The sequence below is a fragment of the Talpa occidentalis genome, unplaced genomic scaffold (genome assembly GCF_014898055.3).
Source record: "Talpa occidentalis isolate TD23 unplaced genomic scaffold, MPIMG_talOcc4v2.1, whole genome shotgun sequence".
In the NCBI taxonomy this organism is placed as follows: Eukaryota; Metazoa; Chordata; class Mammalia; order Eulipotyphla; family Talpidae; genus Talpa; species Talpa occidentalis.
The window spans coordinates 86,081,161-86,096,511 of record NW_026555331.1 but is presented as its reverse complement, the minus strand read 5'-3'; the positions used below and the strand labels follow the sequence as shown (position 1 = coordinate 86,096,511).

The window sequence follows — 15,351 nt, the reverse complement described above, 5'->3', positions numbered from 1 at the left end:
TTTGACAAAGATACAAGGTCATTCAATGGTAGAGAATGGTCTTTTCAACAAATAATGTTGAAACAAATAATGATGAATCCATCAATTTTGCTTCTGAAACAGTGCAAGCCCATTTTCTATTCTGCAAACTTGCTATCCAGGTTTGCTTGTTTTACTTGTTTCAAATAATGTTGAAATAATTGGACAACCATATACAAAAGAGATGAACCTCATCCTATACCTCATGTTATATACAAAAATTAATTCAAGATGAATAAAAGACCTAAAAGTAAAACCTAAAATTATATTAAGTGCATCATTCACTTAGTCACTTTGATATCTCAAAGAGATTTGAAACTTCTCATATTTAAAACTGATCTAGGAGGAACTCTATGAGACTTAAAACCTAAAATTATAAAACTTTTAGAAGCAAACATAGGAGAAAATCTTTTACACTTAGGTTTCTTAGCTAGAAGACACAAAAAATAATTACAAACCATAAGATGTAAAAACCAATAAATTGACAATAAAAATTAAATACTTTTGCTCTTTTTAAGACACTGTTGAGAAAATGAAAAACTAAAGAATAAATTAAAATACTTGCAATCCACATATGTGCTAAAGAGCTAGTGTCCACAATATATACAGAACTCTCATGAATCAGTCATAAGAAAACAATCCATTTTATAAAATGGAGGAAAAACTATCAACAGACATTTCACCAAAGCAAATATATATCTGGCAAATAGGCACTTCACTTGATCTTAGCCAAAAGGCTGAGAAGCGATGGCAAATAATTACTTGAACACATATTCAATGTTCTTGGTTTTTAGGGAAATTAAAATTAAAATCATAATGAGATACTATTATATACCTATTCGATGGCTAAAATGTTTTTTTTTTTTTTTTAAATCTGACATTATGAAGTTCTGCTAAGAATGGAGAACAACTGGAACTCTTATACACTGTTGTTGGGAATGCAGAATGGTAAACCATTTCAAAAAATAATTTGGCAGTTTCTAACAATTTACCATGTAACCCATCATTGTACTCCTGTACCCGAGAGAAATGAAAATATATCCATGCAAGAATCTGTATACAAATGTTTATACCAGCTTTTATTTCCCCAAACTGCCAAAAAGTGAAAACAATCCAAATAGGCCTCAACTGGGGAGTGAATAAATTGTGCTACAAAGACCTCTACTTAGTAATAAAGATCTAATGACTGGTGAGTTCAAGCACATGGATGAATGTCAAATGCATTATGCTAAGTGGCAGAAACCAGATTCAAAAGGCTACATGGTGTACAATTTCGTTTATATGACATCCTGAAAAAAAGCCAAATTACAGGGACAGAAAACAGATCCGCGGTTGGGAAAAGGGGGAAGGATGTGTAGAGTGAGAGGATCAGTTACAAAGGACCTCTGGGAATTTTTTGCATTAATTGAGGTGATGGCTTCACAAAAATAGTTACTTGCATAAGTTACACCTCTACAAACTTGACTTTAAAAAAAACTGATATAATGATTTTCCCCACATACATGCCTTTCCCTCATTTCCCCATTTAAAAAAATTGCATTACTATTCACCCATTTTCTAAAGTCAGAAACCTGACAAAGAAACTTGAGACTACTTTCTCCTTGACTTCTACCCCTACTGAATCCCATCAATTTTGCTTCTGAAACACAGTGCAAGCCCATTTCTATTCTGCAAACTTGCTATCCAGGTTTGCTTTGCGCATATTTGCTCCTTGTCAACTACACTATCAAACAGCTTCCCTGCTTCTCTTCATGGCCTCCCCAAACCAATTTTTGCATAATTCTAGAATGATGATTTTAAGTGGAAATTAATCCATGTCATTGCCTTGCTTAAAACTTATCAGTGACTCCTTTTCTAAACACAATGCCTTGGGGTTATTTAAAACATCCAGTGTCCTCCTGTGGCACCTCTATCCTCCTGTCCCTCTTGCTCCACCCCACTCTCTTGATTTCTGGCCTCGCTGGCCTTCCTTCATTGGTTGAACAGTACATAATTTTTTTGTTTTTGCTCTTCCAGTAACTTTGCTCACAATTCCCTGTACCTACAGTCCTCTTCCTCTTGGCACCATATTTTAATGACGAGCTCCTTTCTTCTTAGAGCTTTAGCTTACATATTGTACCTTTTTTTAAAAAAGATTTCATTTATTTATTTTTACTTAAAAGAACTGGGGTGTAGGCCAGAGATACAGGGGTGAGAGGATTCACCAAAGACAGAGTAGGGAGGAGAACAGGAAGACTGACTGAAATACGCTGCTGAGGGGAGCAGCGGGCAAGTCAGGAGAGGTATGCCATGCCATGTGGGTAGCTCCCTGGCCAAGGATTGAACTCAGGCTTTCTCATTGGTAGCGCTGAGCCTTTATCCCTAGGCTACCAGGGAGGCCCACACATGGTACCTTGAAAGAAGTCTTTACACATTTTATAATAGTTCACTTCTGACATTCTCTTTCATAGTACCTGGTTTTGCTCCAATTTGCAATACCATATGTATGAATTAAGTTTATTAATGTTCATCCCCCTACTAGCACATACATAGGCTCATCGGGGACAGAAACCATTTTCTTTTTGCCTCACTTACTTAGAATATTACTAAATAATATTTGCTAAATAATTGTGCATATTAACTAGTCTCCTAAAATGAAAAATATTAACAATGTGATCATCATTTGAATGACCTGGACCATGCACAAGTATATATAATTATATGTATAGTTATAGTTAGGTATGGCTATATGTGGTTATATTTGTATAGTTACATATATATGTATTTATATATGAATATGTATTTTAGGGCCCCTTGAGCCAATAGAATTATATATACATATCTATGTATTTTTAGAACCCCCCCCCCCGACTTAGATTTAATGCATAAAGATCTTACTATATTGCCTGAGTAAATTAAGATCACCAAGTTTCACAACCACGGGTGTACAAGTTGATAACAATGTCAGCCACCCAGAAAGACTTACCTCTCCAAACTAACTGCTTGGCACAGAGAATGGAGCTTGGAGTTGTACAGAAGTGTAAGGCTGTGTGTCCACTTAAGGAGTAGCTATTGAGCTTTGCGCCGTGGTCACAGAGGATCTTAACGCAATCCAAGTTGGCCATTTCACAAGCCACATGAAGAGGGGTTTTCCCATTGGGTCTACAGTTGATTGTAGCATTATGGTCCAACAGCACCAGCAGACATTCCACATGACCAAATAAGACTGAGAGGTGCAGGCCGGTTGCCCAAGAAGACTTTAATTTATAGCTAGGCAACCAATAACCTGAAAAAAAAAAAAAAAAAAGGATACAAAATTTAACTTTCTCCCTGTTTTACGAGGATTTTTGCTATTTTACTTTGGTCACATTTACAGGGAAGGATTTACAAGCTATAAACTAGTAGCTGAGCCTCCCTGGTGGCACAGGGATTAAAGACAGCGCTATCAAGCAATCTCCCTAGAGCACCAGTTCAATTTCCATGCCCCCCCACCCTGCCCACACCTTCCAGAGAGCAACCCACATTGCATAGCAGACCTCTCCTGCCTCACCCACTGCTCCCCTCAGCAGTGTATTTTAGTAGATCTGCCTGTTCTGCTCCCCAATCTCTCTGGTAAATCCTCTCACTGCCCTGCACCTTTGGTTTATACCCCAGTTCTTGAATGCAAAAATAAATAAATCTTTAAAAGAAAAACAACTAGTAGCTGATGTGTCTGCATTGCAAATATTTGGTCTAGTAGCACACATGGATGTACTTAAGTGGACTCTTGAGTTCAACTGTCTACTATCCTCTATTATCTGATTTACTTATTTTGCCTGCTTGACTATAACATTTGCATTTGAGACTATCATTTCTGTGATCACACAGTGATTTACATGAGACTCTTATGGGATTTCTTTTTAGCACCCAATCATTGTTTTGAATGACTCCAAAGCTGTTAGTTACAAGCTTATACATTTCATTCCATCACAGTTCTTTTTCCCTAGATTGTTGCTATTGTTGTCGCTGTAAGGTATGAATGTTTCAATGTTTCTTTAAAATTTGTCATGCCAATATTTTATATACCCAATGTTGTTTCATACAATACTTCATCTTTTGTAGGAATTTAAAGCGACTCACAAATTTTACATATACAAATTTTCTAAATGGTCTGGAATGTAAGGGCAAAGATAAAAAGGTGGGAAAATAAAATAGGTCAAGGGTGAGACAGCTATGCAAAATGTAAATCATGTCCTGTATACTTGAACCACACTGAAAATTCGTCTTTGAACTTCCTAGCAGTCAAAATAAACAAGAAAACATGCTATGTTCCACAATTAACTATGCCTACAAGCTATACACAAATTAATTGATCAGGAAAAGCGTAGGTATTCTTAGAATTGAGATCTTAGATAATATTTCCATTAGGTATTATCACTCTCCCACCTCCATCTCTCTACTTTCTCCCTCTGACTTTTATACACTGTGCTAGTCCCTTTTATCCAAGTCTGCAATGGTTGGAGTATATGACAAGCTATAACAAAGATAACGTTATAAACCTTCATTCAGTGTCAATACCTAGAGCCATGGCATTAAGCTCACTATGAAATATTGATAGCACAATGAAGATGTAGAGATAGCTCAACAGCTTAGAAGAGACTCTAGGGCTGAAACAACAAAATAAATTTTAACATGGATAAATCAAAAGTTTGCTTTTGGCTTATAAAAATTCTTCTCCACAAATACAAGGTAAGCAGAATATGGTTTAATGGTAATTTATTTGAGAAAAGACATAGGGATTTGAGTTGACAGCAATCTCAAAATGAGCCAAGAGTGTATTGGAGCTGCCAAAAAGGTAATAAAATCCTAAGCTACATTAATAAAAGTGTAGTGCCCAGATCAAGAAAAATAAAAGTTGTATTCTTTACTGATTAGATGAGGTCAGAATAAATCTAGAATATTGTGACTACTTTTGGGCACCAAAGATGAACATCAGGAGGGCACTCAGAGGATGAGGGCCTCATTAAAAATGGGTGTGATGATCAAATATAAATATCTCTCATTTAAGTGAAAAACTCCGTGTTTGGCACTCCTCTGCATTTATCCTACAAGTATAATCCTTCATGTATAAAATGCCCTCTAAGCGCCACTGTATTGCACAGCTCCCGGGAACACCATTTACACTGAACAATTGAATATGTAAAGAATATGATATTTCCCTTGAGTGATGATCTTGGCAATCCCCCCGTGGACAAGAAGTTGCAATGTTCTCCACCATTGCTCTTAATGGTTGCAATCAGAAACACCTCCATCTTCATCAACAGGAGACTGTTTAAATAAATTATGGTACATCCACACAATAGAGTACTATACAGTCATTATAAAGAAGGACTCACTCCTATACACACTGATATAGACTGATTTTAAGATATATTACTGAGTAATAGAAGCAGGGAAATGAGCAGCTTGCATAATATGCACTCTGATGAAAATATATTCAAAACATCAGACAAGAATCTGGTTACAGTGGTGGCTTCCAAGAAGAACCGGGGATGTGGGACTGGGCCCAAGTACATAGATTTACTTGTCTTTGAATTTCACCTTTGTAGCTTTTAAATTTAGTAAGTTATACATGTATTATTATTTATAAAAATAAATAAGATTAAAATAAACTATTGCTCCCTTGCTCAGAGTAGAAAAATAATTTAGTTTAAAAAGATCATTTATAACATCATGCACAAGGCTAATTAATTCTTCAGGACTCCAAACTTAAATTTGTTTTTCTGGAGCCCAACCTCCAATCTAGACACACACACACAAACACACGCCCACACACACACACACACACACACACATTTTTTCTCTCTCTCACGCACACACTTGCGTGTGTGCATACACACACACTTTATTTCATCCCATTCAGAACTGTAGGGCTGGGCCTCCCCTGGTGGTGCAGCGGTTGAGCGCTGAGCTGCGAAGCTGCCCGCAGCCTCTGCAGAGCCGGTTCAATCCCCAGCTGCCGGGAGAGGGTCCCATATGGCACACAGACCTCTCCTGCCACCCGCTGCTCCCCTCAGCAGAGTATTTCGTCATTCTGCCTATTCTGTTCCCCGCTCTGGCTCTGGTGAATTCTCTCGCCCTCCCACACTTCTGACTGTACCCAGTGCTTGTATAAATAAATAAATAAAATCTTTAAAAAAAAAAAAGAAAATGTCAGAACTGTAGGGCTGTTTTGCTTTCTCTTCCTCCCACTCCCCATCCCCCACAAACCCCCTTATCCAAATCTGATCTTTAAAAGAAAAACAATCCAAAGTTAATTCCACTAAGGACTAATGGACATATGATTGTTTAAAGTGTAACCCTTTTAGTATTATCTCAATTCTTGTAGGCATCTAAACTCAACTAAAAGAGTTACAAGTTCTCAGAACCTAATTTGAGATTCCGGTCACCAAGAAGCAAAGGTATTTGGCGATATGGACTTTGTGTTGGCAGAGATAAATAGAATCACAGGCAGTTTCGGCTGGGGAGTTTCAACCTTGTACCTCTAACGTATGTATATGTGTTCAGAATGACATACACAATATATGTGTATACAATCATTTATACATTCCTGTTTGACTATGTACATTGAATCTGCGCTTGTAGCAGAATTTTTAAGCTATATATGGCATGCAATCTGTTTTGGCTAATGAATCAATCAGATTAGCTCCAATACTTAATCAATCATTTTAATTCTCGAATTTCCCCAACAAGCAGTTCACAAAGATAGTCTTTTCTAACTGTCTTGAAGAGAAGCTGGTTCCAGATCTGAAAACAGGAGTGTGTTTTGCCTGTCGATTAGCAGCAGAGATTAGGCAGCTCTATGCAGCAACTGATTGGAAACTCATGCCCACTTCTGCAATGAGAAGAAAAATGATCTCGGAAAGGAAGCAGCAGAGAGCTGATTAAGAAAACATCATTTTGATGTAAAATCAAAGAAACACAGAATGTTAGCGCTGGAGGGAAGATTATCCAGTCCAAGCCTTTCATTTTCCAGATGAGAAAACTGCCACTTTTTCAGCCTGCTAGAGCCATAAGTCGCCTGCGTCAGTACAAGCTAATGGACTCAGGATATCTGCAATGCAGGGCCCCCATCTGTCTTTGTCTCTGTGGAAGCAGAATAGGTTTAGTGCCAAGCCTGCTTCACAAATCACGGGGAAGGAGAGAAGATCCCAAATTCATCTATAATATGTCACATCTTTGATATGGAAATGCAGTTGCTTGTTGGTTTTTTTCCTCCTAAATTCCCAATAGTGCCAGAGAATCTATCCTGCCTGTTTATTACACGAATCAGTCATCCTTAGCCTCTCAGTCAGTTTCATCTGTGTCTCCCATAATCATAATCATTAACCAGTAAATGGGGCTCACAAACACCAGGTTCTGGAATTCAGTTGACCCTCTGAATGGATTATGTGTACAGCTCACCTCTTCTAGATGGGAATGTGCATAGGTGACTGGCAATAAGACATTGTAACCTGGTGCCCTTAGGGGGCTGAAGTGGAGGAATGAGAACAGGACAGATTGTCTGCTTTGGATCAGGGTTTGCTGAAGTGCATCTTGAAGCTGTTTTGCAGAACTTTGGTGGTGGTGTGAAGGGAGAGGGTTCTGGATAACTCAGCCCCAAACAGAGCAGGAAAGCCTGCTGTAGACAAAGCAGCAGCCTACCAAACAGAGGGCACCCATATATAATCACCACTTTAAAATGAGGCTGCATCCACAGGTTACTGTGTACCTGTGGAAATGATGGTGTCCTTTCCTAACAACTGCCCTCGCTCCGGACTAAACCTAAAATAAAGCCCGCTTTAAAAACTGCTGATGAGGGCCTCCCCGGTGGCGCAGCGGGTTGAACCGATTCCTGGCCGGCCAGGGAGAAATCCACATGGCACGGCAGACCTCTCCTGCCTCGCCTGCTGCTCCCCTCAGCAGTGTCTTCCATCTGCTGCCTGTTCTGTTCCCCGTTCTGTCTCTGGTGAATTCTCTCACCCTCCCATGCTCTGACTGTACCCCAGTTCCTGTATAAATAAATAAAACTTAAAAAAAAAACCTGCTGATGAGGCTATGCCTGTTAACATGCACTGCAACCACATGTCAAGAGATCAAAATTTGTCTTCCAAAATATAGCCACTGACAGTCACAGCATGACAGAAACACAGTTAAGTAAACAGGCAGTTTCATATTTTACTCTCCCTTCTTCCTACAGCTGACTTGTCCCAGGACTCCAAGACCTAGAAAGTGATTTCTTCTTAGCATTTGCCTTTCAAAGGGCCCCCCTCTGCTCACCCCTGCAGATGGCTAGGCTGCCCTTTGAGTGTGTGCTCACACAGCACAAAGGACCAGGGTGGGGAAAACCTGGAAACAAAGCCTTTGGTGGATGAGTAAAGAAGCCATGCCTCCCCCTCATATAAACCACTCCCACTCTCACCCCAGTTTCAGGGTCTGTGTGCAGAGACAGGTCCTTGCAGAAGAGCTCTGCTTCAGGAAGGGTTTATGTGAGATAAAGTGAACAGAGGAAAATACACAAGTTTTTTCTTCTATGCAAAAATCCCACAGAGAACTCCTAAATACAGACCAGGTGGATCTACAGGGTCTACAGTTACTTTTTACCTTCCCCAGGTCATGACATGGGACACATCAACTATTTATCTAATTTCTCCTTCATAACATGGTAGATTAGCAGCATAGAGGGGATTACGAGAGACTCGTTAAAGCCTTCACTTTATAAATGAGAATAAATATCCTGCAGTGATGAAGTAACACAAAGGACTTGAGTTTGTATAACTAGCACTGATGGAGGACAATTCAAATTCTGGTTCCCCCAAATCTTTAAATCACCACTGATGATCTACTGTAGACTATGTGCAATTCACCCCAGGTCAATATCACTTGAGGCAAATGGTCTAAAGGGATTTTAGAAGTTTTATCATTACAAAAATATGAAGATTAATCCTCCGTGTGCACATGTGTGTGTGTGTTTAAGTTAAATCTGTAACCAAGGACATATGCCTCAATCGCCCAACAAAAAGCTCCCTCACTCAGGAACTATGGTAAGGAGCAAAACATTTGGGCCATGCTTTGGAAGAGGGGATTGATTCTGCTGTAGTGTTTGGGGGATATGCACATCTCTGGTAAACCTTCAGCTAAGCCTGGGCTCGGCAACAGTTATCAGCTATAATGTTATCTGAGTCCAAAGAACCTCACACATGAGAAGCCTCTGTTATCACAGCCAAAGGTTACACACGCTGCTCATGGCTGGATTAGCAGACATTTGCTCTGCCTGTGTCCACGTATTTACACAGTCCTGGAGGATTATGGACTGAAGCACAATTCTTGGCTATTTTTTAATAGCTAATGTTTTCAGGATAAAGCTCAGGGATCCCTCAGGAGAGAAAAAAAGTAAGCTTGAAATGTAAAATTTAGCAGAAAAAATGTTTGAACATCCAGGAAGGGGAAAGAGCCCTAGGAGGATCACAGGAAAGCAGGAGAGCAAATTTCTGTCAAAGAGGAAAATTAGGTGATAAAGAGATTATTCATTAAGAGAGTGGAAATAAGAGCTTTCAAGATATTTGGACGGCAGTCGCTACTTAGTAAAGTAGATCGAGTACCTGCCAGAAAGTTTTTCAGTGAAATCATTCATTGGTTATTTTAATTAAAAATATGACTACCAACCAAAGAACCTGCAGCTGTGGGCTATAAACGAAGTACTTAAAGTGCATTACACTGATTAATAAAAGGACTCTGATTAACCTTGCTGACTAGGGAATTTCATACCGAAGAGATAAGTATGATATTCTGCCCATATCATTAATGAGCCAAGGCTCATACATCTCAAAGAGAATCAAAATGTATACTTGGAAAAACCTTTGGAAACAGACTTAAGGATGTGCATGTTTCCACTACGGAGATGACCAGTGAGAACCACTATGAATAGATTTTGAGTTTCCTTAGAGACCCTGCTTTCATTCCAAATACTTCATACTTGGCTCATAATGAACTTTCTATCACTGACATCCTTCACTATTCAACTATTTATTGCATTTGGCGCTTAAACTTTTCATCACGTCATTTCCTTTTTAAAGTGGTGATCTTGCAGATGCAGTCTCCCTTGCTGGTTTTGCTTTTAAGACCCGTAACTCTGCCCTTCTCTGGATCATATCTCAAATGCTAATCGGCATGTTTTTTATGTTTGATTTCCAAAGTATGAGACAGAGTTTTTTTTTAATTATTAAAACATAATTTTACGTGAAGCTTTGGTTATGAAATTTCAAATGACTTGAAAAAATAAACTGAGATCACTATTTAACATTAAGAATCATTATTAGGTGCTGGGGGTAAGTAGGATCCATAGTTTGAACATGAGCTCTGGAAGTAGTTTCTAAATCAGTGTTCTCTGTCATACGATTAAGAGAAGCTACGTGAGGTGATGGACCCTTTGTCTCTGGGGGAAGCAAAAATGCATTCTCCGACACTGTGTTCTGCCTTCCTCGCAAAAATTCACATTTTTTTTATTTGTGTTGGAGGTTAACTTTTGATTATTCATGTGCTAATTAGATTGTGGATTTGGGGGAATAATGTTTAGATCCTAAGTTGATCTTCTCATCAAAAGAGTTCTGAGTTGCCTTTCCAAAACTGATAAGCTGACTTTCATACTGACTTTACACATTGATTTAGGGGAAAATTAGTTCACTTTTTGAAATACTAAGTGAAATAACACCACACATCCTAAAAGAAATAAAACTGGCTTGGGATTAATGGTAGCACTATTAAGTCTTCCACAGAACAATCCACTGTTGAATATAGCTATTAATTATGCAAGCAAATATCAAACAAGTGTGATGTTATTGATTTTACATGTTGTCTTGCTTGTTAAGCCAAAATAACAATAATCTGAAGATTTCCACACTTAAAAAAAAAGTCAGTCCATTCTCTTTCTACATCTGGATGCTGGTGATGCTGGTTACATAGGTTTGCTTATTTTTTGGCAAGGAAGCAAAGTTCACACTTATGATTTATATACTTTTCTGTACAGAAATTTTCAAAAGTGACTTAAAAAATCTAAAAAGCAGAGTGTAACAGTTCAATAGCATTCAATATCTAAGCAGTCTGCTATGATCGAAATAGTCTTAGAAAGTTTAATTCAGCCACGTATCTTTCAAGGCCACACAGAAATGGGCCTCATTCCTTAGAATTGTTCAGAAAGGAGCTAACACTACCTAACTGCACTAACTAACCCATGCACAGCCTGCTTAGGTTTGCAGTATTTCTTGGGAATTCCTCTGTGTTTTAGGAAATTGATAAAACCTCTTAGATCTACTTCACTTGGCTAGCAAGTAGGATTCTATTTATACTTCCGTTCCAACTGAAATATCCAAAGGTTGGATAATTAGCATGGGAGATACCAAAAAAAATTGAAGAAACTTTGAAAACAGATGACACTTTAATCTGGGTTAAGATTTAAAAGATATATTCAAACTAAATGAGGAGTAAAAGTAGTTTTTTTCTATACACACTCATGTATGTGCACATACATGCTCACACATGCACGTGCACATACCCTCACACAGAATTTCTGTATGAACCCTAAAGATATGACCCTGTGTGCTATTATTTCTGTGAGTACATCTACCTGGCATGCGTAAGAATGGAACTGTTCTCCCCAAAGGGTGCAATTTGCTGTCTTCCTAATTGAAAGCCACATCCTAAGTCCTAACACCATGAAAACAGCCATTAGCGTGAATGAAAATTCAGCTCTGTGAGGACCATACCCATCAGCTCAGATTGACAAGAGAGAATTTAAAATGCATTTTCTTCTCATTCAGGGGTGCTGACACTATTGAAAGCAAGAGAAACAACACCCTTCTTCCTAGGAGCCTACCCCTGAGATTTCCTTTCTTATAACCTCAGAAACTCTCTGTGATCTGTATAATTCACTATGCTCAAAAGTCTTCACAACTCAGGGCAAATAAATTACCTGCTAACTTAGATCTAAGTTATTTTACATTAGGTGCAGATATAACTTTGAAAAAGAAAAAAAAAAACCTTTAAAACGTACTTAGCATTTAAAACAGTCTTTCACTGAACAAATTCTTAAGCTGAAAGTAATCTAATTATAGAGTGTACACTTTCTTTTTAACAGAGCCCATCAACCACTTTTTAAAAAACAGACCACTTCTTTATCTTGCAGTCAAAATAGCAATGCCAATTTATTACAAAGCCCTTAAGTAAAAAATCACAAACACAGAAGCTGGCCTCAGTATTCAGTCCTTCCTTCAGCACTGACAACCAGAGGATAGTAAATTCGTGTAGAAATGTACACCATTAACACTAGTATCTGCAAATTGACGGTGTCGATGATTTATATATGAATGGAAAGTATTTTAAACATGAAAAAGTATTACTATTTCTCTCTTAATGCTACACACAAGACCTTATCATCTATTATGTTTAAACAGAAGATATTGAACATGGTGTTTGTTTGCAGTTCGCTCACCAGATGGCCTCGCTACTCAAGTTCCCCCATTAACTAGCTGATTTTGGAAATCAGAATTAGCGCGCTTCCAATTTATTTCTGATTTATTAAGCATAGGTTCCAGAAAACCCTTTGATAAAAAAATTCCGCCATAGTTTTTATTACCCCTAGCTCTTTATAAGGCAAATATTCGGTGTTAAGCATATCTACAATTTGGATCTATTATTGTAGTTAAGGAAGAAAGTTAACTTTTTGGTTTCTCTGAGTTCAGCTTTTGAACTGACCTGGGCAGAAAACTCATTAAAATGATGAGGACATAAGGTGCATCAGCACAACTTTGTCCATCCATCAACCCTCTAAAAGAGGCAAAATCCTTCACCCAGGTGAACATTAAGTTGATGTCTTTAAGTGGCTAAGTTATTAACAGAGAATTAGCAACCTGTCCCCAAGTCAGCCACACTGTCAGCATTAGAACAGATCTCAATAGTTTGTTTAATTTTAATCTAGATATATTTTTCTTTATTCTATGCTGTTATAAGCAGAAGAAAAGTACTTAAATATGATTGTCCGAGAATTCAAATTCCAGGCACAGGGTAGAAAAAGAAAAGGACAGAAAAGAAATACACACACACACACACACACACACACACACACACACATATAAAAGTTCATAATATGGTCTAGTTTAAAAGAAAGAAAATAAAATAAAAATAACTTTCAAATACATACTTAAAGAAACAGTAAGAACTACTGCCTTAGAATGTACATTTTTTAAAAACCCATTTTCTATCAATTTTACAATTACATCTATATTTTTTTACCTTGTTTATAAGATGCCAAAACCATATTCTCATCTTCAACTTCAAAAACTGTGTCCACATCTATTTGCCTTTGGATTAAAATGGCCTTCAATTTTCCAAAGTCATTTGACTTTAGAGCTTCAAGGAAATTTTTCTTAACTAACTTGGCAGCTGCAGATTTGGTGATAGGGGCTGCGGTGCTTTCCATCCTTGCTCTCCCTCTGGAAGCTTTGTTGTGACTTATCAGGAGAGCGGCACCAAGCAAACAGGCACATGCTGGAGAGCCCACAAACTGTCGGCTAATTTTATCCCAAAGTTATGCTGATCCGTTCTATTTATATAGGGATCATTTCAAACTTCAAAATATCCTTCTTGGCTGTCACTGCATTTTCAGGTCATTTTAAACTGCTTCTATACTAACTGATTCATTGAATAACATATCGTGTCAATATGAAGGAAAATACCATTGCAATATATTTCAGAGAATGAAATGTCACTGTTATTATTTCTTATGTGATCAAAGTAATAATGTAAGATTTAAAAGCTCTTAATGCTTTCTTTTTCCCTCAGTAAAAACATCTGGTGTCCAACTGGCGATTCAGAGTCTTGCTCTGATTAACAAATAGCAAAAATGAAAATTTATTACAGTTGCTAATCCATACGCTTCTGAAAACCTATAATTTTGTAACATGAGCCTGCAAAATTAAGCATGATCACACGTATTTGAAAACAAACTTTAAGTGGCCTAGATGTGAAAAATGTCAATGTCATGAAAGAAAAGGGTGTGGGGTGTGGTGACAGAGGACTCTTTTAGGTAAAAAGAGACAAAAAAGCTAAATGCAGTTAATGGATGGTCTTTATTTAACCCTATTTTAAATGATCGATTAGAAAAGACTATACGGGGGCAAACTTGGAAATATGAATTTGAATTAGAGATTATTTGATAATATGGAATCAGCATTCATTTTTTAAGGAGTAATAAAGGTATTGTGGTTACACAAAAGAATATTCGTATTCATAAGTGATACATATTAGGGGTACATTGTCAGGACACCTATAACTTCTTTTCAAATAATTCAGGGATAAAAATATAAAATGTACATGTGTACAGTATGTGTCTAGATGCATATGTGTGTGTAAAAAGAAATTGAGAAAGCAAAGGTGGAAAAAAATTGAAACTTGTTAAACTTAATGAAGTATATATGGGTGTTCATTGTGTTATTCTTACGGTTATTCTGTAAGTTTGAAACTTCTCAAAGTAAAAAATTAGAGAAATAAATACTCAATTTTAAAATGTACAATCATTAACAATTAGAAAAGGAGTAGTAGCAAGTGTTAATTCAGAATACAAAGAAATGGGGCCTCCCTGGGGGCACAAGGGGTTAAGCACAGCACTATTAAGCAATCTGCAGCCTCTGCAGCATGAGTTCCATCCCTGACCAGCCAGGGAGCAACCCTCATGGCACAGCAGACTTCTCCTGATGAATCCTCTCACCCCTCTGCACCTCTGGCCTGTACCCACCAGCTCTTGTATGCATAAATAAATAAATCTTTAAAAAAATACAAAGAAATGGGAGTTCTAATTGGTGCAAATTTTCTATAATTAGCAACCTGTATTTTTAAAAACTTTAGATGATGACAATATTTGATTTTCAGAATTTATCTAAGGATGTAAACAAAGAAACAAACCATAACATGATTTTAAAACTTATTTCACTGATGTGTAACATAAATACAAGAAAATAACAAGCCATAAATATAAATTTGCCAAATTTTCACAAAGTGAATGCAGCTGTACAACCAACACCCAGGTCGAGGTAAAGAAAACTTGAGCACACTGGAACCTCCTTGATGTTCCCTTCCAATCAATACACTCACTTGCCCCCATCACAACCATTATATTGGTATCTAATACTCTAGATTGATTTTGGTGTTTTTTATTTTAATTTTGTATTACTTAATGTTTAAAGTTTATTTTAATATTCTTAACTTTTAAATCTTCAAGAAGATAAAATATCAAGCTTAACATGTATTAAATATTTGTCCTGGAAAAGATGGGAAAATAAATAA

The 15,351-nt window shown here is 37.4% G+C and overlaps 1 protein-coding gene across 1 annotated transcript in view; it reads right to left on the bottom strand.

Annotated features, from left to right (window-relative positions):
- Window positions 1-13,580, bottom strand: part of ASB4 (ankyrin repeat and SOCS box containing 4) — a 59,364-nt gene extending 45,784 nt beyond the window's left edge. Inside the window, exons 1-2 of the mRNA XM_037508130.2 lie at window positions 13,303-13,580; window positions 2,984-3,283 (exon numbers count right to left, since the gene is read on the bottom strand). Of these exons, the coding sequence (XP_037364027.1) occupies window positions 2,984-3,283; window positions 13,303-13,489 (487 nt within the window). The 5' untranslated portion in view covers window positions 13,490-13,580. The remainder of the gene's footprint in view (window positions 1-2,983; window positions 3,284-13,302) is intronic.
- Between the last annotated feature and the right edge of the window lie 1,771 nt (window positions 13,581-15,351).